Below are 27,242 nucleotides of genomic sequence, written 5' to 3' on the forward strand. Positions count from 1 at the left end.
TGCTAATTAACCAATGTTGGCACGGCAGTGAGCGCGCGAGTGTGTCTGCTATTTGTTTGTGTCTTGCACACAAAGTTGAATCAGAGCTGGTGGAACCTGGAAGCAACAGGCACTTCCGTCTCAGCCTTACGTATACCCATATACCCATACCCAGATTCCAACACCCACTGGACTTTCTAAGTGCAAGTTCTAAGCTGCCATATTTGGTCCAAAATTAATGAGTGAAAAGCATGCAATGTGTTCGTAATTGCAGCCCTAATTTGCATTAAAATTATTGCCTGCCTTAAATATTTCTATAATTAGTTACATAACTAGTTGTAGCTAGTTACTGGGTACAGCGTATTATGAATACCCCACTTCCTAAACCTATAATGTCTCTCGAGGCACCCTCTTCTTTAAGAGCTTCTTGGCCATTTCCCTTCCCTGGTTTTGCCCTTTTTGTTCTGCTTTGTCGTAAACCTGTTAGCATCATTGGTCATTTTGGTTTTTTGCCGGGTTTTTGGGTCACTCTGCAAACTGTAATGACTTGGTCGTGATGTGTTATGAGATTTAAATTCAAATTGCAAAGACCCAAAAATACCATTCTTCTCTGGTTTAGTCTTTGACTAATTTTAGCTCACTTCCCAGCTTAGCTGAGCTGGCCTTTCAGTTTTTTAATCAAAACTTGTTGTTCACATTCCACTACCGTTGCTGGCTACCAACTACCAAGTTCTTCTTCTGGTTTTCGTATCTATTTTTCGCTGTTCTCCACCAGCTCTTTCTTCTTTTTCTAATTCCCATTGTTATTATACCTTGGCTTGGTATTCTTGTACTGCCGAGTACCTGGCCGGACGATGACGTACCCTGGGCTCTGGGGTTTTGGGGTTGAGAGTTGATGGTCGAGAACTGCGCTACTGAGCTACCACAACAAAATTACGAATGAGAGAGGGAATACTCGGCCCGAAGCCGGTGTTGTGTAATTTAGACTCTCTCCACCCGTTTAGCGAACCTTTTTGTTCCAGCTGTGATGGTATTTCAGATACCCTTAAGGAAGGGTGTCTTTTTAAAACCTTTTTAGGTTTGTTTATATCAGAAATAAGACCATAGATTGATGGTTTTACCTTTAAAAAGCTTTCATAAGAAGAGTTCTTTCTTTATGGCGACCGTGACACTGCTTAGAGTGGGCTTTATTTCCATCAGTTGTTATATGGGGAGAGTACTCTTTAGGGTCTGTTTCATATACCAACAGATATTGTTATTATTTTTTGCTGTTGCTGCCTTACATATGCGTTGGCGTAGGCGTCGCTGCTGGCGTTGCTGTTGGCGCTGCGCTGGCGTTTGCGTGGTTGCCATGGTTGCCGCAGCAAACACAGGTGTTGGTTGCAAATACGTCATCGAAGCGGCGGCAGGGCAGGGGCAGCGCCAGCAGCAGCAGAATCAGGTGGAACGAAGGCAGCGAAGCCAGCAACCCATAACGGGGATGGCAGAGACACCAACACAAACACACACACACACACACACACACACTCACGCTCCACACACACGCACAGCTGTCGGCACGATCGCGGTTCCACATAGAAGTCCGACTTGGGACGCCGACGCAAAAAAGCAACAAAAGCGCTCGCCATGTGCCAATTCCACTTTGTTTCAACGTAGATGTCTATTTTGTGTGTTCTCACCTGTAAAAAGGCGACTGCTCTGCCGGCGTAGCAGCTGGCGGCGGCAGCGACGTCAACACCTGGCCAAGCGGCGCACTTTAAGCGTTTTAACTTGGCCCGATCGCTTTTAGTTGTTGTCGAGACGCCGCCGCACACCATTCACGACGCTCCCTCTCCACGTTCTCTTCTTCTGAAAAATAAAAAATAAAAACAAAACACCAATTTCGAAAATCGCATATATGCGTTCCTCCGATCCGATCCGATACCGCGAGAGGAACTCCGAACCCTAAACGCGAGTGTGTGTGTGTGGAAAACCCGGAAAATTGAGTAAAGTTTAGAGTGATTTCAAGAGGAAATCGCCAAGCCAAAGTCCCCAATCAAAGCCAAAGTGATCAAATGTTGTTCTCCAATTAATTCGGCATTTGTATGATGTCAGAATCGCGCAAGACGTTGCGCCATTAGGAGGAACATAATCGCCTCGTTTTGATTTATTAAATGCCGCCAATTCCAATTGATTTCAATCTCATTCGGCTGCAGCAAATTGAGTTCCATTTCAATCTTTCAAACCGTACTCAATTATTTCTTTATGACGAGTTTATTACCAAAGTACTCTGGTGGGGTGTTCGGGCCTCGATTTGTTTCAATTCGATCGTTTGTTCGGTGTTTGCAAACAAACAAAAGTGCCCCAGTAGCTGGACGATAATGGCCCATGCACTCCCCAACCTCCTCCGATTTCATCTCGTTTTTCCTATTCGGTTTCAGCCTATTCGTCACTTGTTCCAGTTCCAGTTCAGAGCCTCAAAAAGAAAAAACAATCACTATTTTCGTATTTTGCAATTTTCAACGCCCCGGCTCAAGTGGCTCATTGTTTGTCGCCGTCGGTGTCGCCTCGTTATTGTGCTGTCTTTGATGGTTTATTAATTTTAATTTATTTGGCCACAAATCCCCAATTTAATGCTCCTCGTCGAGCAATGCAAATTGGCAGGCATCTGTTGGGAGCATCTGAGAGATCTGAGACTTTGCTAAAACAGCCAACAGTAGCCAGTAAGCCAAAATAGGCAACGACCAGATGGAGCTCTAGAGCTGCCGCTTCACAAAAGTCATTGAGAATGTCAGGCTATTAACGCCTCTTAGAGACGCCTCCACAGACACTTTTGAAAGCTGGCGGCCTGGCGGTGTGGCGGGCAGGCAGCCCCAGGTATTTGTCTTCTCTATCATTTTGTGTTTTTGGCATAATCACATAAAAACAACGCTGATCGTTTATAGTGTGCTTAAAATGCTGCAATTAGCATTTTTGGTGTGGATGGTGTGGATGGGTTTGGGTTTGTTTGTCACGCTCATGCGCAGGCGTAAAACGCAGTCCCCCCCACCTCCAGAGGGGCTTTTTGTTTTTAGTTTTCGGTCCAGTCTCCAGTCTCCATTTCAATTTCTATGTATGTCCAATGCAAAACAAACATTCTGTCGTGCTGATTGGTGAGTGGGCGATCTTTTTGGCCTGGCCAACTGCTTTATTGATCTTGAGCTGTATGGATATGGATTAATCTAGAGATTTCCATTTCAACTGCCTGGGGTGTAAGAATAAGTCATTGAGAATTATTATTGACCCAGAAACTGGGTGTTACTTGGGGCTTATTATACTAAGGTCTACTTTGAATTGGTTTAAGCTTTTAATCAATTAATTTTGTGTGATTTGATGAAAGTCAAGATAGTCATAGACGCCAATAGTTGACAACTTTCTTGGACTTCCTGTATATTTGATTAATTCAATACAGCTCTAAAACAAAAGGTGAACAATGTTCCTTTTTTAAAACGTTATCTCTAATATTTTTCTATTGAGAATACCTTTCTGCGACCTGCAACTAGTTAAAGCTTTTAATGAATTTATATTGTTTGCAAATGGCCCTTAATATTTGCCACCTCTGTTGACTTTTATTCAATTTACGCAGTACACAACAGTCCTAAAACTAACGGTAAATCTCAAAAAGTTCCCTATGCTTTTTATGCAAAACAGGGTTTTGTGTTCCAACACTAGTCCAAGCTTTTAATAACTTAATATTGTTTGCTTATGAGAGTCAAGAACCTAAATATTTGCCAACTTTCGTAGACTTCCTGTTTATTTGCTGAGTGCACAACAGCCCTAAAACTAACGGTGAATGTTTCATTTTTAAAACGTTCCCAGAGGCCCACCTCTATGCAAAATATGTATTCAGGTTCTGATACAAGTTTAAGCTTTCAATCAATTAATATTGTTGATTAATGGCTGTCAAGACCCTAAATATTTACCAATTTTCGTAGACTTCCTGTCTAGTATCTTAGTGCACAACAGCCCTAAATCAAACTGTGAATTCTGTTCCGTTTTCAAACCGTTCCCTCGGCTCTATGGCTCTTCCTCTATGCAAAATAGGTTTGCGTGTTCTATAACTAATGAATCTCCCTCCCGCCTCCATGAATCAGAGGCGTACATTAACTTTTTGCCTTCAATGTAGAGGTGGGCTTTTTTTTCTCGTTTTTTTGCAAAAAATTAAAATGACGAGCGGCGGCAGCTGAAGAGAGAAGCGCCAACAAATAGCGCCAAGAGCAAGACCGACAGACAGTTGGGATAATTATGTGTACCTACAACACAATAAATAATTCACAACAACAATGGGCCTAGAGCTGGAGCTGGAACTGGAGACTTCACTCCACTTTGGGGCACAATTCGCGTTTACCCTGCTTCAGTTCTCGATGGGGTTTCCGACAATGTCTAGGGCAGTGCCATAGACCAAGACATCCGGTGCCGGCTTTGGAGCTTTTGGCTTTGGCTTGGCATCAGCTATGGCTTCAGCTACGGCTATGGCCACGGCTACGGCTTAATTAAACGCAAATTGTGCGGATAGGAGCGAAGAGTGCGCCAAATAATTAAACTTATTTTGACAATCACGCAGAATTACGAAAATCGGCAGAAAAGAAACGCGTCAACGAAGAAAAAAAGAAACATTTCTTAACGAACTCCCAAACGAAACGAACTAAAGTACAAAGCGACGATAGCAATCGATAAATGCGATAAACCACACGGCCGATAACGGCGATAACATCATGCACTCCAGCTCGCAATCGACGCTGAAGCGCACGCAGCAGCTGGTGCGGCAGACGAACGGGGGCAGGGGCGATGTCCTGAGCAGCGGCTCCGAGGTGGTGCACTCCTCGCGCGGTCCGGCCATAACCACCAACATCGATGACTCCAGCCTAAGGTACCGGCACGAGACCAAGCGGGAGCGCACCGTGGAGGCTGTCATCACGGACTACCCGGGAGTATCGCCCCTGGGCAGTGTTCCCCACGAGAGGACCAACATCGAGCGCACGGTCACCTTCCAGGACCCGGCTGGCAACAGTCGACGCATCTCCGAGACCCGTGCTCTGGTCCCCTCCAGTGGCAGTGGCTCCTCCTCCACGGCGCACTACCAGCAAGTGACCCGGAACAAGCGCATCTCCACCGAGGTGCTGGGCTCCAGTGTGGAGAGCACCAAGACGTCCCAACGGGCGCCCAATGGCCACCGTCGGGTGACCACGCACATAGTGCGCAAGGTGACCACGCTGAGTCGGGCGGAGGAGAATGCCCAGCCGGCGGAGGATCTGCTTCCTCCGGCCAAGATGATACGCAGCTCGGAGCTGGAGTACCGTCGTGCCCTCCCCCCGGCCATTGAGTCATCCTCGCACCGCAGAGAGGTAATCCATCGGAAGGTGTAGTGGGAGCTTCAGGGGGATTTTGTTCCAATGCTCAATGAATGAATCCGGATAGTGTCTAAGAATCATTGTTACTATTAGCTATTGGCCTTGAATTTGCCCTTATAACCATTTCTCCTTAATCTCCTCCAGATCTCCGATATTGTTGTGGGCAAGGAGGACAACGTATCCGCTCGGGAGGCTCTGCTGCGGTGGGCGCGCCGCTCGACTGCTCGGTATCCGGGCGTGCGTGTCAATGACTTTACGTCGTCGTGGCGCGACGGATTGGCCTTCTCGGCCCTGGTGCATCGCAACCGACCGGACTTGCTTGACTGGCGAAAGGCAAGGAACGATCGGCCCCGCGAGCGCCTGGAGACGGCCTTCCACATCGTGGAGAAGGAGTACGGCGTGACGCGCCTCTTGGATCCAGAAGGTATGTCACCACAGGGATCTTTAAGTAATTCTCATGCTAATGGATATTCTTCTCCCCCCCGCAGATGTGGACACCAACGAGCCGGATGAGAAGTCCCTCATCACGTACATCTCGTCGCTGTACGACGTATTCCCGGAGCCACCATCCATCCATCCGTTGTTCGATATGGAGTCACAACGCCGGGTGCATGAGTACCGCGACCTGGCCCAGCAGTTCATCTACTGGTGCCGCGAGAAGACCGCCTACTTGCAGGAGCGCTCCTTCCCGCCGACCCTCATCGAGATGAAGCGCCTGCTGAGCGATCTGCAGCGCTTCCGCAGCGAGGAGGTCAGTGCCCGCAAGCGCGAGAAGTCCAAGCTCATCCAGATCTACAAGGAGCTGGAGCGTTACTTCGAAACCGTTGGGGAGGTGGACGTGGAGGCGGAACTCCGACCGGATGCCATCGAGAAGGCCTGGTACCGCATGAACACGGCGCTGCAGGATCGCGAGGTTATCCTCCAGCAGGAGATCGAGCGACTGGAGCGCCTCCAACGGCTGGCCGACAAGGTCCAGCGCGAAATCAAGCACGTGGACCAGAAGCTGACCGATCTGGAGACGCGCATCGTCGAGGAGGGACGCCGCATCGAGCGACTGCATCCCGTCGACGCCAAGAGCATTGTGGAGGCCCTCGAAACGGAGATCCGTCACCTGGAGGAGCCCATACAGGACATGAACCAGGACTGCCATGTGCTCAACGAGGGCCGCTATCCCCACGTCAGCGAGCTGCACAAGAAGGTCAACAAACTGCACCAGAGATGGGCCCAGCTGCGCACCAATTTCCACACGAACCTGGTACAGAAACTGTCCGGTTTGAAGTATCCCGTCCACGAGACCACGGTGACGCGTCAAACGCGCATGGTGGTCGAGTCCCGTCAGATCGACACGAATCCCCACTTCCGCGATCTGCAGGAGCACATTGAATGGTGTCAGAACAAGTTGGTGAGTAGTTCCGATCCTGATCTTCATTCCCAGTGGGAACTGGTTTGATTTTGAGTCTGGAATCATGGAGATAGAAGTACTGTCAGATACTAATCCATTATCGTTTCAGAAACAATTGCTGGCCGCCGACTACGGCAGCGACTTGCCATCGGTGAAGGAGGAACTGGACCGCCAACAGCACGAGCACAAGATCATCGACCAGTTCCACTCGAAAATACTCAACGACGAGCGCCAGCAGACCAAGTTCTCCGGCGACGAGCTGGCCCTCTACCAGCAGCGACTCAACCAGCTGCAGAAGGTCTACGCCGAGCTGCTCAGCACCTCGACGAAGCGGCTCTCGGACCTCGACTCGCTGCAGCACTTCCTGGGCCAGGCCTCGGCGGAGCTGCAGTGGCTCAACGAGAAGGAGCAGGTGGAAATCTCGCGCGACTGGGCGGACAAGCAACTCGATCTGCCCTCCGTGCACAGATACTACGAGGTAAGTGCCCCATAGACGCTAGCCTAGCAATAGTTTCCAATACGTGTTGTGCTTCTGTCTGTTTACAAGCGTGCATTTGGTAATGGCGACGAGGTAAGACCCAGATTGGTTTCTCCAAATACTCTGAATTTAAAAAATTGCAACCAACCAAGTGCACTTACCAATCTCTACTGATTCATTACTAATACTCATGTCCTGTTTGGCCCTTTAGAACCTTATGTCCGAGCTGGAGAAGCGCGAGATGCACTTTGCCACCATCCTGGACCGCGGAGAGGCGCTGCTGAACCAGCAGCACCCGGCCTCGAAGTGCATCGAGGCCCATCTGACGGCCCTGCAACAGCAGTGGGCCTGGCTGCTGCAGCTGACCCTCTGCCTGGAGGTGCACCTCAAGCACGCCACCGAGTACCACCAGTTCTTCGGCGAGATCAAGGACGCCGAGCAGTGGCTGGCCAAGCGCGACGAAATACTCAACAGCAAATTCTCGCAGTCCGACTTCGGACTGGACCAGGGGGAGACCCTGCTGCGTGGCATGCAGGACCTGCGCGAGGAGCTGAATGCCTTCGGCGAGACCGTGGCCACCCTGCAGCGCCGGGCCCAGACCGTGGTGCCCCTGAACAAGCGCCGTCAGCCGGTGAACCGGCAGGGCCCAGTGCAGGCCATCTGCGCCTACAAGCAGCAGGGCCAGCTGCCGATCGAAAAGGGAGAGACGGTGACGCTGCTGGACAACTCGGGACGCGTCAAGTGGCGTGTGCGCAACTCGAAGGGGCAGGAAGGCTCCATTCCCGGAGCCTGCCTGCTGCTACCGCCACCGGATCAGGAGGCCATCGATGCCGCCGAGCGTCTGAAGCGGCTCTTCGACCGCTCCGTGGCCCTCTGGCAGAAGAAGCACCTGCGTCTGCGCCAGAACATGATCTTTGCCACCATCCGCGTGGTCAAGGGCTGGGACTTTGACCAGTTCCTGGCCATGGGTCCGGAGCAGCGCACCGCCATCCGGCGGGCTCTCAACGACGACGCCGACAAGTTGCTCAGCGAGGGCGATCCCAATGATCCGCAGCTGCGACGTCTCCGCCGTGAAATGGACGAGGTCAACCGACTGTTCGATGAGTTCGAGAAGCGAGCCCGCGCCGAAGGTGAGTGTGGGAGTGACTGGAAGGGGAGGGGGAGGGGGTTCCATCCTCGCTTTTCAATTGAAGGCGCTCGCCAGCTGTCCAAATCGGTTAATTGGCGGAGGCTAATTGAATTTAATGCCCAAGTTTGTTTGATCTGTGTGGCAAGTGGCAAGTGGCAAGCAGGAAGCCACCAGAGTGACAGAAGGCAGCTTAGTCTTGTCTGGCCCGATCAACCATGAAGAAGCTATTCGCGAGTGTCAAAACAAGGGGTAACCCATGGGGGATACTGTCTTGATGTATCTTCTATTCTCTTCTGATGAAATCCTTCCTTTTCCACAGAGGAGAGCAAGCAGGCCAGTCGCATCTTCACGGAGGAATGCATTGCCATCAAGAGCAAGCTGGAGGACATGGCTCGAGAGCTGGACCAGATCATCCTGGCTCCGTTGCCGCGCGATCTGGACTCTCTGGAGCATGTGCTCGAGATCCATGCGGACTACGAGCGCCGGCTGCATCTGCTGGAGCCGGAGCTGAAGCACCTCCAGGAGACCTTCCGGACGATTGCCCTGAAGACTCCGGTGCTGAAGAAGAGCCTGGACAACCTGATGGAGCTGTGGAAGGAGCTGAACACCCAGAGCGGCCTGCACAAGGACCGTCTCAAGCTGCTGGAGGCCTCGCTGGCCGGCCTGGAGGACAACGAGCACGTCATCTCCGAGCTGGAGAACGAGCTGGCCAAGCACCAGGACCTCCCGTCGACCGCCGAGGGCCTGCAGCAGGTGTTCAAGCAACTGACCCACATGCAGGACGTCATCACCCAGCAGCAGCCGCAGATGGACAAGATGAACGACGCCGCCGACCAGCTGGGTCGGATGGGAGTGCCCACCAAGGTGCTCGGCGACCTCAAGCGGCTGCACTCGAACGTGGAGCGTCTGAACACGCGCTGGAGTGCGGTCTGCAACCAGCTGGCTGAAAGGTGAGTCCCGGCACCTGCGACCCAATAACCTGTGCCCCCAACCTGTGCCTGCTGTGTTAACACCGTGTCGTTGGTCTTTTTCAGAATGCGCTCATGCGAAACGGCTATCGGGCTAATGAAGAATCTCCAGTCGAGCGTGCAAGTGGAGGAATCATGGGTGGATGGCACCACCGAACGTCTGTCTGCCATGCCCACCGCCACCTCGGCCTACGAACTAGACGTGAGTAGAACGCCGCCCGCCCCTGTAATGACTTGATTTCCATTTCGATTAGCGCTAGTCTCTAGCTAGTCCTCTAGATCAACCCAGATCCTTGTACAGATGCTCTTAGGTTTTCTAGGAATTCTAGGACACAAAGTATATATACGTAGTCTGTAGAAGTCCCTTTTGAAAAAGTAGTTTGACTCCCGCCCCCCTAGAATCAAGAGCGTTTGGGTTTTAAACCGCTGGTGTTGGACACTCCAATATATAATTAATTTTTATTCCATGTGTATACTTAGTTCTTGTCCCGGTACTCCATATACATTTGTCTAACTGTCCAAAAAGAAGCCATGTCTATGGTCAATGGTCCCCTGTCCGCAGTTCTGCAGTAGTTCTTGTCTAATCCAAACGGCGATCTTGAGGAGCGCCCACACACCCCAGTGCCACATGTACATATATATACACATCGGAGCTCCAAAAGTGGCCAAGCCCACTATGAGACCACCGCCCACACAGACCTATCCATATAAGTAGTGCCCTCGTCCCTCCACACACTGTAAATTGATACCAAATTCGTGTAGTAGTTTGGAAACTAGACTACTTTTGTTATACTTTTATGTTTGTAGTTTTGTCCCCCGTACTCCTAAGATGCACATATGTATAAGCATTATATATATATACACATTACTATATATATATATCACCCAGTATTATCGTATTTGTAGTTGAAAACTAATCGTATATGTATTCTTGTCTAATTTTTTGTACTTTCACCAAAAACAAAACTTGAACTTTTCACACAACAATCAAATATTATCACACACTATAAACAAACACGAAAACAATGATCAAATTATAAAAAAACAAATTTAAAAATCCTATGAACCAAAAACCCAACTCGAAATGCCCCTCGAAAATGCCCCATAGAAACTGCTCGGAGCTGCAATCGAACGAAAACCAAAAATCGAAAATGTCAACGTGGCTGGAGGACGACTGATACGCGAAGCCAAGGTAAAAATTAGTATGCCTGTTCTATTGTGTGACTGAGCCATAGCCGAGACTCTGATGTATCCCAACCGGGCCCAGACTGGCCCAGTCAAAGCTCGGTTGCGATAGGTCAGGTTAGGAGGTCTACTGTGTGCCTGTGATTATTTTCGACCAAAGACCGAAATCCCAAAGATATTACTTCTATAAACTCCTCTTAGCTGTTTCTCTCTGCCTCTCTATCAAAATCTATTTCCAATATATTTAATGCTTTTTAACGGTCTTGAAAGAAGGCCAAAACCTCAAACCAAAAACAAAAAAAAGGGTAAAAGGTGCGTTAATAACACTTGGGTGATACAGAAACAAACAGCCTGACCAACCAACAAAACACAAACAACAACCAACCAACCAAACAAACAAACCAATTAAAAAGCAATCTTTAGAGGAAAAAGTAATTCCGTATTGATTAATCAATAAAATAAAAAGCACTAAATATATAAACCCCTACTCTACTCCCTTGCGACAAAAACAAAAACAATTTAACACAAAAATTACTAACATTTAACCGAAATTAACCAACCAACCAACCAATCAACAAAAACCAACTAAAAACATCGTGGGATTCGGACATCTTGGGACTCAATAGATCTACGACAGTAAATGTTTACGGTTCGTGGACTGGCTCCTTGAGGCCCGGCCCTCGTTTTCGCCACCGCGTCGGGATCTCCGTCCGGCGGATAGCGATCCGGGCGCCACCCAGTATTACAGCCAGCGGTTGGACAATCTCAATACGAAATACGACAGGTTGCTGGAACAACTGTCGCAGAGGCTGAAGACGGCCATCGAGGTGAACGGCAGCGACGGTCTGGTGAGTAGTCCCCTAAAGAACTCCCTCCCCCATCGAAGGATCTTTGCGAGGTGCCCTGACGTCAGACTCTAAACTCGGACAAAAGGTTAGGCTCTGAGGTGCTCGGGGTTCAAGTTCAGAAAACAAGTTTGGCGCTTTCGTTTTCAACACCAAGGCAGGGCCTGAGTTTTCAAATGCAAATACGAGCTCTCATTGTATCTCCATCTGTGCTTGTGTATCTCAACATGAATGTGTCTGTATCTGTAACTGTATCCGTATCTGTTAACCGGCGGCCGTTTAGTATTATTAAATTAACCTTCAGAATCGGTGCACAGTACTACCCGTAATGACATCACAGTCATTCAGTCGGCCAGAGTGGATCGAGTTGACCAACAATATTCGTATATATTCCGTCAATGGTGAAGTGTCAACGCTTGAAATGTGGCTGCCATTAATCACGGCTTGATTAATTTATAAAAATTTAAACTATTTCTTGTTTTATTTTCGTGACTGACGCTGACAATTGATGGAGCTATTTGTTTAATGTACAAAAATAAAGATTGCATTATGTCAGCTAGGGGTTTCTTTTCAAAAAAAAAAATAACAATGAAATCAAAAGCCAAAGAAAACAATAAATGAAAAAGATAAGCTCGCTTGACCAATTAGGCAAATTGGAGACAGATTTCGAATTAAGAATGACGACGAATCGGGCAACTCTATAAATATTAATGAGGAGCCAAACCAAACGTTCCTAAAGATGCCATGTATACCATCCGAATTCAATGCCAGGGGACGTCATCAACATCTTTGTCGCCATCTGTCAACTCCTCCGAATTCTGGTTTCCTCTCGATCTGACTATTTTTGTTCGACTGGTTCTGCGATCCAAGAAATTCAATTAATAATTCGATTTCTGGTCACAAAGTATTCCCTGCTGTTTGAATAATGGCGTGTAAATATTTAACTGGCAATTACCTTAATGAATAGGCAAAGTAACTCGAATCTCTTCCAGAAAAAGGCAAATATTAGGGCTTATCTTAGGGCTCAGACCTTTCTAAAGTAGCACCAATCTTTGGTATTACCATTTTAATTACCATATTGTTAGGTTCAATCAACCTTTAATTAAGCAATCCTCCTGCGAATATTTTCGTAAGAATCTATTTAGAACTCCCTCTTCAAAGGTGTTTCTGGGGCTGGCAGTGACATCATAACTGCTACCATTACCATTACCAAGTTATCGCCTTCAACCCAACTTGATATGCATAGCAGGGGCGGGCCGAGCGAGAGCTCCGTTGGCTTAAGTAGACTATAGACTGGATCGCAAAGTATGTTATTTAGAAGGTTAGATCGCGGCGCAAACTGGTTTTGGGCTTTGTATCTTTTTCACAAACAAGTCGCATGGTTGGCGGCTGGAGTTACTTTGTTCTGCGACTTCCGTGTATTGTTTTCGACTTTAATTTGGAGCCCCAACTCCGGGACAGCCGGGACTCTAAAGCTGACAAGCTTAGGACTATCCCTTGTAAATGGATTGTTTATAGGTTGTTTTGGCGCAACAGCTGGAAAGTATTTTTTTATTAGCCGGCATAGCTGCTTTCCGCTCTCCAAGTAAAAAAGAAAAAATATTCTCTGAGAAACAGAGCACTCGGCTTTCATGCTTTCGGTTTCGGTGGCTGTTTCTCGCTTCTCGCAGTTTAGTTCCGAATGCGACGTGGTTGTGTAATCACGTATACGCTCCGTGTGTCGCTGTTTGCTGTGAACTGCTGCCGGTGTGTTTGAAAAGCCAAACAAAGGCCAAAAACCCTCCGAATCGCTGTCGGAGTGTATTTGAATTGAACGTGTAATTATCGGAGAATAGTGGCTGCTAAATAAATAAGCAAATACCGAGCTTCATATTTTTCGAATTCGTTCCTGACCTGCCAGGAATATTGCTCATACGCCGCATGGGCAGACGTGATGTCACATACGGCCTGAATGCCGAATAGAAAGTGTGTCCGTGCATTGGTCTTGGTGCCTCTTTCAATTAAATGCGAATCGCGTTGCCCCCCTCCATCCCGGCTCTATTCCGCTAATAGAAATTTAAATTTACCGCCGACGACCCACGTCCAATTCTCTAAAAAAATATAGTGCTTCACTGCATAAGAGTTCTATTATAGCCCTAAAAATGAAGTCACTCTTTAGTGCCGCAATACAAAGAGTGGCGTAAACAACCGAAAAAGCAAACAGAACTGAATCGTGAAGAGTGTGAAAACGAAAATAAAAGAAATACATTATTAATATAGCCTTGAACATGTCGCAAGAATCGGAATGTTTTATTTTTTCCCTCATCTTTTTGGCTTCTACAGTTTCGACTGTCTGCTGGGTGTTAATGAAAACCCACCAAGACTCATAAAAGCCGAAAAATAAAAACTTAGTGGCAGCAGCAGCCATGAGTCAAACGAGTTGTAACTGGCTCGTTAAAAAGTTGCCTCTAAACCGAAATTAAACCATTATGGAGTGCAGTTAAAGGGAAAGTCGTTAAAGCGGAATCTCTCACTCAATTATTTCGGTGACGACTGACATGAAATATGACTTCCTATCAGCGCTCTCGGATCGCCGGAAAGTCGAAAAGCTGGCGCTATAATCTAATCTATGAGGTGCAATCCATCAGGCACGATGCTAGGGGATTGAGCGATCAGTTTTCTGTTGACAGTTTAGCTTCCTAGAAGCAAAATATTTATTATACTTAAATATTTATTAGACGAAATAATTAGTAACACTTAGAGCCAAGAGTTGGAAAAGATTTATTTACGCAGTGGGTGGGATCGGCCTTTTGTTTTCGAATTTTTTCGTCTGGCCTGCACTTTCCCATCTGACTTTTATCGATTTAATACTCGTGGGCCGCCTTAGATGTAGCCTTTGTGTTTGGCCCTGTTTGCCTTCGATACGCTGGGACATCTCCACACCCATGTATATTCCGAAAGAAACGTATATTTTTAGTGGCATTCTAACATATTTGGGTGCCACGATAAATCAGGAATGAAAGCGAGTGTTTCGGGGTCTTTGCCTCCAACTGCTGCAACAGAGACGGAATATGAGGAGGTGGGGCTGGGCAGGCGCCTATTTTCGTGATGCCGCAAAGGCGAGGCCAGTCCTCCTGCTGCATGCTGCACGCTCTCATCGAGAGAGCTTTCCATCCCTCGCTCTGAGGGTGCCACCGCTCTCGATGCGGCCTGCGCTCTCGCCAGCCGGCACAACGTGGCGTATTAGTCATGTTATCAGTGCCGATTAGGGCCAAGAATCATTATAATCAGCTTATGAAACCTCCTCGAAACATCATTGAGAATAATATATGTTTTTCTGTTCGCCATCACTATGTTTGCTGCTGCTGGGGCACAAAACTTGTTTCATTTATAATCAAAATATTCATCGCCCGATGACATCATTGTTCCCGTACTCGTATTTACTGTCTCGACCTGTGTCTGTGCTTTTTGTGTCGGTGTGGTTGCGTATTTTAGTTAATTATAATGTATTTGTTGTTTCTACCTACTCTAGGTCAGCCTTGAAAAGCACAGCTCGGCAATAACAATTTTTGTTTATTTCAAAAAATGCAAATCACAAACACCAATCACTTTCGCAGTGACTTCATCTGGTAATTGGTTCTGCAGTCGTTTTTCGTAGGAATTAATAATGACGTCAGTGCAGTTAATACTGGAGTTATGACCCTGCCAGAACCATATGCCAGGCACTCTGGAAAATGGAAAATATAGATAAATTACCGACTGCCAGATAAGATGCACTCCGGATACCACGGGCCCAGGGCACAGGAAAAGAACTCTTCCCGGGTAATCACCCGATTCATAAAAAGAAAATACATATAGGGCCCCTCTTGTCGGTGTTTGCACTACATATTTGCAGAGCGATTGAGGCCTTCTCCATATATAGCGTCATTTCTATTTTCATAAAGGCTCTGGGTTTTATTTTTCGTACTTTATGTGATTTGTGTGTGCTTTGGAACAGGGTGGATGATAATAATTGTTTCTCAAGCGGGCCGAATCCAGTGAATGAAGTGAGTTTTGAGTGAATCAACGTGGATTTAGTCAGACTTACGAGCTGAGATTCGTGCCTGAAATACTATTTTACAACCGAAGGTGAAGGCGACTCTGAGGCTCGACTATTTTTGTTTGCTTTATCGCCGGTGTCTTTATCTTTGGGGCCATATCACTCGCACGCATGCCATAAACAACATTCCACAAACTTCGACTCTGTCTGTGTGTGTTCGACCCGGTGGGGCTTTCAACTTCAAAGTGACGCGTCCAAGAAATAAAACCCAATCACGTCAACCGTAAATTCGTAAATCTCTAATCCAAAGTCACAATTAAATCTCGCGCAGTGCATTCAAGAAGCCCCTACTAAGCCAACGATACAAACAAACCCAATTGCTGACTATGACTTTGTTGAACTGAACGAAACGAAAGCCTTAGACATGCCCCAGCATAGATCGGGTCGCAAGACGACCAAATCCAAATCCAAAACCCAAACCACGACTGTCCAAGTGGCAGAGGAAAGTGACTACGACTTTGCGTTCGAGTTTCAGGTAATGCTCCACAATCTTCCACCACTTCTTTCTTTCTTTCCCTCGACTCTCCCTCGCAAAGATTCCAACGACTTGCATTCGAACTCCATTTGAAGATTTTTACATCTTGGCTTAGTTAATCGCTTTTACTAACTGTTACGCTTTCGTTTTCGGCATTTAGCAATACGCTGAGAGTCTACAGAAACCGCTCAAGACCTTTAGGGTTGACTTCAGTGCGGGCAGCGTGCCAACTGGCGATGGCTACGCTGCACGCCCGGAGGATCTCTACACCACCACCTACAGCACCACACAGTGAGTATCCAGTAGTAGCTTCTAGTTCAGGTTCTTATAGAATCTATCTCATACCCCCTTTCTCCCTAAACAGATTCAGCTCAACGAAAACAACGAAAAGCTCTACGAAGAGCATCTACAGTAGCGATGGCTTGGACGCCGCTAGTCAGGAGGTCATCACCTCCAACCTGCCCCAGTCTCAGATCCAGTTCAACGAAATTCGGACGCTCAAGCGTGCCCAGCAGCTGGGCGGGAACTCTGTGCTGGACATTGCCGGAATACGTGACCCGCGAACGGGTCGCGTCCTGACCATCGGCGAGGCCATCCAGCTGCGCATTCTGGATGTGCGAACGGGAGAGATGCTGGTGGGCGACCGCCGCATCAGCCTGGAACAGGCCGCCGAACAGGGACTGATCGATGCCCAGCTGGCCAGACAGCTGCTCCAGCCCGGAGCCGGTCGCGATGCCAGTGGCAGAGAGCTGTCACTGCTGGAGGTTATCCAGCGGGAGATTAATGAGGCGGAATCCGGCTACGAGACGGCCGAGAAGAGGATCAAGGTAAACAACACGGTGACCGTAGAGACGACAGGGTCGCCGGAGAATCCGCGCAACATTGCCGACGCCATTACTGCGGGGAGTGTGGACACCAAGACGGGCCTGTACCGCGTCAAGTCGGGCCAGACGATCAGCCTGGCGGAGGCCTACGAGCGGGGCTACCTCATCCGGCACGAGTCGGTGACAATCAAGTCGAATGCACTGTGCCTGAGCGATGCCATCGCCCACGGCCTGGTCGACGGCGCCGGCTGGATAGCGGACCGCAACTCCGGCGACAAGTTCCGGCTGGACTCGGCCATTGCCAATCAGCTAATAGACGCGGGTGTGCGCGAAGTGGTGGACGCGAAGCGCGATACGAAGATCACGCTGCAGGAGGCACTGCAGTCGGGCGTCCTGAATGCCAAGACGGGTCGGTACGTAAACGAGGTGACCAAGGAGAAGCTCACCTTCGCGGAGGCGCGCAACCGTCAGTTGATCGTTAAACCGTACACGCTGAAGGACATCTGCGATCTGAACCTGCTCGACAAGCAGGCCCAGATCACGAGTCCCATGCGCCGCGAGAAACTGAGCATCATGCAGGCCATCGAGGCGGGCGTTCTGGACGGCAACAACCTGAAATGCATCACGAAACGGAAGGGCGAACTGGTCACCCTTCAGGAGGCCATCGCCGACGGTATCGTTCTGCCGGCGGAGTGCAAGTACCGCGACTTTATGACCGGGGAACTGATCAGCATACCCGAGGCGGTCGAACGCGGTTTGATTAGTTCGGTGGCGCAGCGGTCGATCTTCGATATCGACGGGTTCAAGGACCTGAGGAGCAGCGACTATGTTAGCTTTAATGTGGCCCTCTCGCGCGACCTTTTGCGTCGCAAGAGCACGGGCTTTGCCTTGGAGACGGGTAGGGATAGTCTGGTGCCCCTAGAGGTTGCGGTGGGCGAGGGTCTGGTGCGCCAAGAGGTGTACGAGATGTTCAATCGGGGCATTGGGGTACAGAACGCCAGCGGGCAGGAGCTCAGTGTCTTCGATCTGGTCTATCACAATCTGATTGACCCGAAGACGGGCTACCTCCTGGACCCCAAGACGGGGGAGACAGTTCCTTTGGACACCGCCATCGAGCGGAAGTTTATCACCCCCGAGGGTGCCCTGCTTCTGAGCAGCTTGCTCAACATCACCTTGACCACGGAGACGGTGACCAGGACGATCAACAGGTACGTGACAATCAGGGCGGGTTCCCAGGAGCCGGGCGACCAGGTGCTGCTCACATTTACGGAGGCAGTACGTCAGGGATTTATCGACGAAGAAAGGCAGCTATTCAAGGACCCCAAAACGGGCAACATCTACTCGGTGCAGCAGGCCCTCAACTACGGACTGCTCGTCCCCGACAGCAACCAAACCGTGCCGGAGCCAACGAACAGGAAGAAGACAAAGTCCACCATCACCATTGTGACCAAGCAGATCATCCCAGAGGCAGAGCCCATCAAGCTGAACACCCAGCACACGAAGTACGTGGAGAAGTCTGTCGAGATTCCCATTTCCCAGGAGCTCATCAAGCCCCAGCGAGTGGTCTCCGACTTCATCAACATGGAGAAGAGCAGCTACATCGAGCAGAACGTGACCGAGCGACAGATCATGGAACTGCCTCCGGGTGGATGGCGCCTCAAGGACGCCATCGAGCAGCGTATCTTCAACCCGGACACGGGAGTGTTCCACGTCCAGGGCACCGATCGCTTGGTTAGCTTCGAGGAGTGCATCAGCAAGCAGATTATCAACAACCTGTCGGTGTCCATCATCGATCCCAGCACCGGCGACAAGATCTCCGTGCAATCGGCCTTCGAACGTGATATTCTGGACAGCTATGGCAACTACACCAACAGCAGGAAGCAGGTCCTGGGCATGCGCAGTGCCATTGACGAGGGCAAGATCATTCTGGAGACGGTGCCGGCGACCAGAGGTTCCAGTCAGAAGACAATCCTGCGCATCACGAGGGTGAACAACATGCCCGATGTGCTGGAGGTCTCCACGCCCCTCAAGGACGCGCCGCCAAAGTTTGTGGAGGTGATCACCTGCCAACGTGAGCTGGCCTCACCGGAGCCTCTGCAAATCGCTCCAGGGGCCATCTACGATCCGTCCACGGCTCTGGTCATTTTCACCCAAAGCGGCGAGACCGAGAACATCTTCGACGCCGCCCGCCAGGGACTCATAGACGAGCAGCTCATCAAGATCGTCGACCCGAGAACCAAGCAGCCCATTTCCGTAACAGAGGCCATTGCCCGATCCATTTACGATCCCAAAACAGAAACCATCCTCGATGCGGAGGGACAGCCCGTCGATCTGATTACCGCCACCAAGCTGGGCCTGCTCAGCGTGGTGGGTGCTCCTCTGGTGGCTGCCGAGGGAGCTCTGCGAACGGTTCGCTTCGTCACGGATCCACGAACAGGCGAGCAAATCCCAGTGGAGGTGGCCTACGAACGAGGCATTGTGTCGCGGGACCAACTCCAGCGCGGAAGGTCCTTCGACAGCGAACCGCCGACGACGACAGTGGAGGAAAAGGTTGTGGTGCTGCAGAGGATGCGGAAGATCATCCTGAAGCCTAAGGATGCCTTGCGCAAGGGAATCATTGATGAGGAGACCTGTAATATACTCGAGGACACGGGCAACTTTACCAATCCCCAGGGAGAGGTGGTGAACATCACCGAGGCCTTGAACACGGGCATGATTGACGGGCGTCGTGGCAAGGTCATCGATCCCCAGAGCAACCGTGTGCTGAATTTGCGTCAAGCCGTGGAACAGAAGATACTCGATCCCGAGCAGACCAATCACATACTCATGCCGCTGGCCAAGAGCCTGTCGGTGCCACGACTGGCAGCCCAGGGACTAGTTGATCCGCAAACCCAGACCATTGTGCACCCGGAGAGCGGATATCCGCTGAGCATTCACGAGGCAATCGTGTGCGAGGTCTTGGATCCGCACTCGACGCTGCGCAAGCCCGAGAAGTGCACGCTGGAGGCGGCCATCAAGAAGGGCATCGTCGACGCGGATGAGTCCATCTTCAAGTACAAGAACAAGAACCTCACCATCAGCGAGGCAATCGAAGCCAGGCTCTTCGACCCGAGCTACGACCAACAAAAGTCCAAGGTGGAGATCCCACCGGTGGGCATGATATTCCCAGTGGCGGTTGAGAAGAGTCTGGTGGAGCCGTCGAAGCGAGTGGTCCTGCACCCGAGCACCAAGAACGCTCTGCCCATCAAGCAGGCCATCGAAGAGAACTTCATCATGTCCATTCCATATGCGCCCAAGAAAGACGCCATCGAGGTGGTGGCCGCGATGGAGCGAGATCTAATCGATGTTGCCGCCCAAACCCTCACCGTTCCAACTACGGGAGAGCGCTTGCCGCTGCGCCAGGCTATGGAAAATGGAGTGCTGGTGGTGAAGCAACTGTCCGATTTTGTGGTCACCCAGAAGCCCATTCCGAAGACGGAAATCATGGAAACTGTACGAGCCGTGCACACAGTGACGACGAAGACCATCGAACTGATGCAGGGCTACGTCCTGATTTCGAACAACGAAGTCCAGAACGTGAACACCGGAGAAGTGGTCAGCCTGGAGCAGGCCAAGGAGCTTGGCATCCTGCGCGAGGAATCAACCACCCGGGAAACCAAGGCAGCGGCTGGAGAGAGTCCCGAAGCGGTTCAAAACCTGCCCACGAGCAGTGATCAAACGGTAGTGGTGGAGGAGCGCACCCAGACAGTGGTGGTCAGCTCAGATACGCACAAGCAGGAGATGCAAGTGATCAGCACCACGCAGTCCACCAAGGAAATACCGACTATTCCGGCTGTAAGTGATGCCGAGACCAAGGTGGGCAAGGAGCCATCGAAGACTCTGCAAAATGTGAAGGATGCTGCCAAGATGGGAGCACTGGGAGTGATTGCTGCTCCAGTGCTGGCCGGAGGAGCCCTTGTGAGTGGCGTTAAGAGCCTCTTCAACTCTGTGAAGTCTCCCGCAGAAGATGCCAAGACGACAACCCAGAAACCAGAGAAACCTCAGAGCAGCTTCATAGACCAGGAGCGCCGCAATGTGCCAGAGCCACAACAAGTGCCAAGCGAGGTGGACAACCTCCTCAACGAAACCGAGAATTTCATCAGCTCCACAACTGCCAACTTCATCATCAATGAACAGCAACAGGAGAAGCCTCAGGCGTTGTCGCGTCAGGAAGTGGAATCCGCAAGCACGCTGACCACCACCACAGTCACAACAATAACTACCTCAAAGACAACCACGGAGACTGGAGATGCCGAACCCGTTGTGGTGGAGGATGTCAAGACTACCACCACTGTGGAGACAACTCCAGTGGAGCAGGAGGTTGCCAAGAAGCCAGAAGAGAAGACAGCATCAGCTGATGTTCAAGTAACTGAAACCATCACCACAGTGACCAGAGAGGAAACTATTTCTGAGCCAGAAAAGACAATCCAAAAAGAGCCCACGCCTGAGAAGATTGTGGAGAAGAAGCCGTCGGAGGAGCCAGCTAAGAAGGAAGCCACGCCAGTTCCGGTAACCAAGGAACCAACCCCTGACCCGGTTCAAAAAGAGAAAACTCCCGAGCCAACACCCAGGGAAGCGGCTCAGGTCCCAACCAAGCCAGAACCCCAACCGAGAACTGCTGTTAAAGAGGAAGTGCCCGCTTTCGAGCCACCTTTCACAGCTCCATTGGCACCTTTCGTAGAACCCAAAGCTGAGATCACAGAAGTCACAACTGAAGTGCAAGAGCCGGTCTCAAGCACAGAAACTATCACTACAATTACAACAACTGTGACAACAACCAATGAGCAGCCAATAGAAGTCACTGAAGTGGACAAGTCCGAGCCGGCAAGGATAGAGGATGTTAAAGTCGAAGAACCTTCAGTCCAGGAGCCAACCAAGGACGACAAGCCAAGTGAGGTTCCCTCTCAGTCAGAACCCACTAGCTCAGTAGTGGTTGAAGAAAAGGTCTTCACTGTGGAAGAGCCAACCATCACAGAATCGACAGTAACCACAACCACTATTACCACAACCACAACTACAACTTCCAGCGAAGAACAGCAACCCCAAGTGGTCACTGAGACTGTGAAGGAAGAAGCTAAGAAGGACACCACTCAACCAGAGAAGACTGTGGTCCCGGAGGCGGTAGAGGAAGAGCCTGCAAAAGATTTAAGTCAACCAATCGCTGAGCCTACTCAGACATCCGAGACAGTGACCACAAAAACCACTATTATCAAGGAGGAGAAGCCCCAAAAGCCAGGAGACCTGGAGCAGGTGGTTCTGCCTCCAACTTCAGAGACCAAACACCAGTCAGTTGTCGACTTTATTAAGGCTGAACAGAGCACCCAACCGTCCGAAGGAAGTAAGGTTCTGCAAAATGTCAAGGATGCTGCCAAGCTGGGAGCCCTGGCCATAGTGGGAGCACCTGTCCTGGCCGGCAAGGCTCTGGTGGACGCCCTTACTTCAGAGAAGGCAGCGAAAACTGGGCAGCCCACTGGGCAGACTCATGTGGTTACTGAAATCGTGGAAGAGCTGCCTGCGGATATCTCCAGCAGCAGCACCACAATTGTTACCAAGGTGACCACCACCACCACTACTACCACCACGACCGCCGAGGGATCACCCGAGGATGAGGCGCGCGATGTCGTGGAGATTCCAAGTTCGACTGTAGAACAAACCATCAAACGGGAGGTGCCCAGGACCCTGCCCATCGGCGATGCCATTTCCCAGAAACTGATCAGCCGGGACGAGTGCCAGGTGATTGTGGATGGGGAGCAGCAGTCCCAGACTGTGGCCACTCTGCTCAAGGAGGAGCAGCTCAGTCCGTTGGACGAGGTGCAGATAATTGACGACAAGCTGATTGTTCTGCAGCAGATATCCTACCTGGTGGACGTGGACACCGAACTGACGCCTGAGAAGCTCAGCGAGTTGAACATTTACGATCCCGAGAACCAGTACTTCATCGACCCAACCACTGGCCAGAAGATCTCCTTCCAGACACTGGTCTTTGACATGAACATTTTCAACCCAGAGACCATTTTGGTGAAGAACTTTAGCACGGGCAAGTACGAGACACTGACAGCGGCCCTGGAGCGTCCGTTGCTGGACAGGCACACGGGCCACATGGTCGACCCCAAGACGGGCAAGAAGATCCCCTTCTTCGAGTGCATTGAACGGCAGTGGATAATCCGAGCCGATCCCGAGGAACAGAGACCGACGGGCATGGAGAACGTGACTATTGACCCACAGACCGGACAGGTGATACTTGACGATGGTCGGGTTTGCTCCATTGTTGAGGCCATCAACAGTGGCAAGCTGGACATCCAGTCGATATCGGTGCGCGACCCAGTCAGCGGTGAAGTGATTCCGCTGCGTATGGCAATTGAGTTGGGGGTGGTGGACATGCAGGCGGGCACGGTGATCGATATCCAGACTCTCAAGGAGATCCCCATGGAGCTGGCCTTCCAGCTGGGATTCCTGGTGCCCGGTGCTCGCAAACCCATCTCCCTGGAGGCGGCTGTTCGCAAGGGTCTCTACGACCCCGAAACGGGAAAACTCTTCGACTCTGAGAGTCAGAACCAGGTCGATGTGCAAAAGTCCATTGAGATCGGTCTAGTTGACCCCAAGATTTCCCTAATCGTGGATACGGTTACCAAGAAGGAGGTCAAGTTGGACTGTGCCATCGAAGACGAGCTGGTGGTGCCCTCCACGGGCCAAATCAAGGACAACAAGAACAACACCCTGGTGCCCTTCGATGTGGGTGTGCAGCAGCGTCTGGTGAAGACAGACAGTGTGACCTGGAGCCTGCCGGAGGTGCTGCAGCGCGAGTACTACACGCCCAGCACTGGCAAGGTCCTGAATCCAGTCACCGGCGAGGAGATTCTCCTCCAGCAGGCCATCGAGATGGGCTTCGTGGAGCTGGACACCACTCTGGTGAAGGACGCCGACCACGACAAGATCGTGCCGGGCAAGGAGGCGGCCAAGGTGGGTCTGCTGGACACGGTGCGCGGCACGCTGAGCTCGCCCAACATTAGCCTCGACGAGGCCTTCGTCAAGGGCTATCTGATCAGCACCAAGAAGCCGCTGTCCCTGGTCGATTGTCTGCTGCGTGGTCTCTACGACCCGTCGACAGCAAAGTTCACCATCGACGACAAGCAGCTGGACCTCAAGTCCGCCATTGCCCAGAAGCTCATCAACCCCGAGGAGCTGGTGCTGCTCGACCCCAAAACGGAGTCCATTATTTCCCTCACCGAGGCCATAGCCAAGGGCTATCTGGACCCGATTGGCGGGTACGTCATCAATCCGTACACATCCACCAAGTTGTCGCTCCACGAGGCCCTGGAGAACAGGATTCTCATTCCGCCCAAGCGCAAGCGCAGCCTGCCGGACGCTGTCTACCGGGGTCTCTACGACCCGAAGACGGGCCAGTTTAGCAACACGGTGACCCGCGAGAAGCTCACAACTGAACGTGCCATTCGCAGGGGCATCCTCGATCCCGATTCGACGGTCGTCAACGTGGGCTCGGGCCAGATCATACCGTTCGGTGTGGCCACCGAGACGGGCATTGTGGACAGTAGGCAGGGCACGGTGAAGGACCAGGACGACAAGTCGATTGACTTTAAGGAGGCATTCGACCGGGGGGTCTTGGTGGAGGCCAAGAAGCCACTGCGTCTCATCGAGGCGGTGGTGAAGAATGTCTACGACGAGGTGGACGGACACTTTGTGGACCCCAAGTCGGGCGAGAAACTGAACTTTGCCGAGGCGCTCAACACCAATCTGCTGGACGAGCACAGTGTCCAGATTAGGGACTTCAAGACGGGTCTCTACAAGCAGCTGAACCTCACGCACGCCAAGGACTCTGGCATCATTGATGCCCAGAACTCCAAGCTGCTGTACAACAACCAGACCATGACCCTCAAGCACGCCTTCGACATTGGCATCCTCATGGACGTCAATGCCCCGATCAGCATTCAACGGGCCATCCACCAGGGCCTGTTCGACGACAAGACAGGCAAGCTCAGCGATCCCCGAAGTGGTCGCCAGATCACCCTCCTCGAGGGTATGCGCAGCTTCGTCATCAATCCCCATCTACCCTGCTACTTCGATGAGCAAACCGAGACCATGTACTCTCTCAGCGAGACCTGTCGGAATGGCATCATCAACAGGCGCGAAGGCGTCTTCCGGGAGCCCGGAAGCAGCAGCTTTGTGCCTCTGGGCGAGGCCCTGAGCCTCGGTTTGATCGTGGACATAGAGAACGCCGGCTTCGGACTTTACGAACTTCTGTCCATGGGCTTCTATGACACTGCCACGCGCAAGGTCCTGCATCCGGTGACCAACCGCAAGCTGAACCTCAACGAGGCCTGCGTGGAGGACGTGGTTAGCCTGTCCTCCAGCCTGGTCAAGCACCACGAGACCGGCAAGTACCTGCGCCTGGCCAACGCCATCAAAGAGCAGCTTATCGATGACAACCGGGGTTGCTACAACTTGGGTAACGAACAGTTGGACTTGCAGGCCGCCAGGGCACGGGGTTTCATAGTCTCCAACCGCCGCCTGCTCAGCCTGGAGCTTGTGCTGCGCCAGCAACTGTACCGCCCAGAAACGGGCAAGTTCTGCGATCCAACTACCGGGGAGTACCTCGACCTCATCGAAGCTATCCATTCAGGGTTTATAGATCCCGCGACTACGGTGTTCAAGAACCAGCTCACCGGGAAGGAGCTGCCTTTAAGCGAGGCCATTGAAAACGGGGACATTGACGTGTCCAAGGGGCGGGTATTCGATCCCAAGTCCAAGTCGGCCTACAACTACGACGTGGCTCTCGCGCGCGGCATCCTGGTGACCGTTGCCCGCCCTCTAACCGATCGCAGTGAGGTTGTGCGTCGCCAGGACAGCGTCGAACTTTTGGGACAAACGCCCGTGAGCGTCGTGATCAGCAAGCCGCGCGAAATGTCTCTCGAGGAGGCTATCCGGTACAACATAATCGATCCGAAGACCGCGCTCGTCCGCGATTTCGATAGCTTCAAGTTCCTGCCGTATTCGGTGGCCGTGGAACGCGGGCTCGTGGACACCACCAAGCGCACCCTCGTGGACCCGAAGGCCCTGTACTTTGCCTTCGATCCCACGTTGATTGTTTATGTCCGCGAACCGATCACCTTTGACCAGGCGGCCGAGTCCAAGTGCCTGGACCTGCAGACCGGAGTCCTAACCTATGTGCCAGTGTCCAGTGGAACTGGCAGCGAATCCGCACCGGCCGGCGATGATAGTGCAAACGATTCACTGACTGTCATCGAAACGCCCAAGGTATACACGCTCAAGGAGGCCGCCAGTGCTGGGGTGGTGGATCCCGATTCGGCGCTGGTCAAGGATCTGGCCAAGGCCAAGCTGGTCCGCCTGCCGGAGGCCTTCCGCAAGGGTCTGATGGACGCCAACAAGGCGAACGTGCTGAACACCCAGACCTCGAAGCTCTGCACCCTGCAGGAGGCCTACGAGAGCGGCCTGATCTGCACACCCAAGCGCTCCTTCGGCCTGCTCGAAGCCATCACCTTCAACCTGTACAATCCCACCAACGGATGCCTCGTAGATCCCTTCCAAATGCATCCCGACATCATCCGCCGCCGCAAGTTCACGCTGGCGGAGGCCATTGGCTCGGGTCTGGTGGATCCCTCGTCGACGGTGGTGCGTGATCCCAGCAGCGGGGTCATCGTCCCACTGGCGGCTGCCATCGGCAGCGGGCTGATCGACGCCACCGAGGGCCGCCTGACCGACGCCAGTGACCCGAAGAACAACATCGACCTGGTGAAGGCCGCCGAGAAGGGTCTGCTCCTGCCGGCAGAACAGAGGGTAAGTCTCAGACCAGATCCGACTCAGTCCGGAACTCAGTCTCCGTGTTTTCCGATCTCTTTCGCTCCCAAAACGATATGAATATCAAATTCCAGCAAAATTATTCTAAATTAAAAGCTTTGTTCGTGGCATGTTTGGTACTTTATCATATTTTTCTACTTATATGATTTTTTTACGATTTTCGTTGAGAAGTTTTGATCTGCGCGCTGTCTCTCTCTCTGTCTCTATCTCTATCTATATCTATATCTCTAAAAGCCCATTACTTTTTATCATTCAGACTAACCCACTCAGATGTGTGAGAAGCATTCGGCAAACCTACTTTGCAAGTCATATTTATTATTATTTTGCAAATCTCTTTATATTACAGCGCATGGCATTCAGTTTTCAGTTCTATATAGTTTTCGCTCTCGATCGGCAGAAGCCAATTAATGCAAAGATATCAGCTATCAGCAAGTACATCCACAGATCACAGATCACTGATCACCATCCAACAAACATGCATCCCATAACTATCGTACTCCATCGATTGCGCTTTCTCCAGGCTTAAGGCTCCGAGCTCCGGGCCGAAGAGCAATTGTCAGAACGTCTCATAAACTCCTCCGCATAATGACGTCGGCAATAGGACACAGCATCCTCAGATTATACAAACTCTATATAT

General features: G+C 51.2%; 1 protein-coding gene across 42 annotated transcripts in view; it reads left to right on the forward strand.

Annotated features, from left to right (window-relative positions):
* shot (dystonin-like protein short stop) overlaps positions 1 to 27,242 on the forward strand; it is a 74,841-nt gene that overhangs the window by 28,587 nt on the left and 19,012 nt on the right. For 30 of the 42 annotated variants that reach the window (XM_043210887.1, XM_070278955.1, XM_017251134.2 and 27 more), the window contains 10 exons: positions 5,493 to 5,772; positions 5,837 to 6,750; positions 6,860 to 7,228; positions 7,440 to 8,358; positions 8,677 to 9,307; positions 9,392 to 9,527; positions 10,434 to 10,517; positions 11,137 to 11,358; positions 16,069 to 16,199; positions 16,273 to 26,584. In XM_043210887.1, coding sequence (XP_043066822.1) covers positions 5,493 to 5,772; positions 5,837 to 6,750; positions 6,860 to 7,228; positions 7,440 to 8,358; positions 8,677 to 9,307; positions 9,392 to 9,527; positions 10,434 to 10,517; positions 11,137 to 11,358; positions 16,069 to 16,199; positions 16,273 to 26,584 — 13,998 coding nt within the window. Of the gene's footprint in view, positions 1 to 1,761; positions 1,965 to 4,561; positions 5,343 to 5,492; positions 5,773 to 5,836; positions 6,751 to 6,859; positions 7,229 to 7,439; positions 8,359 to 8,676; positions 9,308 to 9,391; positions 9,528 to 10,433; positions 10,518 to 11,136; positions 11,359 to 13,037; positions 13,102 to 15,704; positions 15,909 to 16,068; positions 16,200 to 16,272; positions 26,585 to 27,242 lie in introns of those variants that run through there. The other 12 variants (XM_017251122.3, XM_043210889.2, XM_043210890.2 and 9 more) reach the window with 9 other exon arrangements.

The sequence above is a fragment of the Drosophila bipectinata genome, chromosome 2R (assembly GCF_030179905.1).
Source record: "Drosophila bipectinata strain 14024-0381.07 chromosome 2R, DbipHiC1v2, whole genome shotgun sequence".
Classification (NCBI taxonomy): Eukaryota; Metazoa; Arthropoda; class Insecta; order Diptera; family Drosophilidae; genus Drosophila; species Drosophila bipectinata.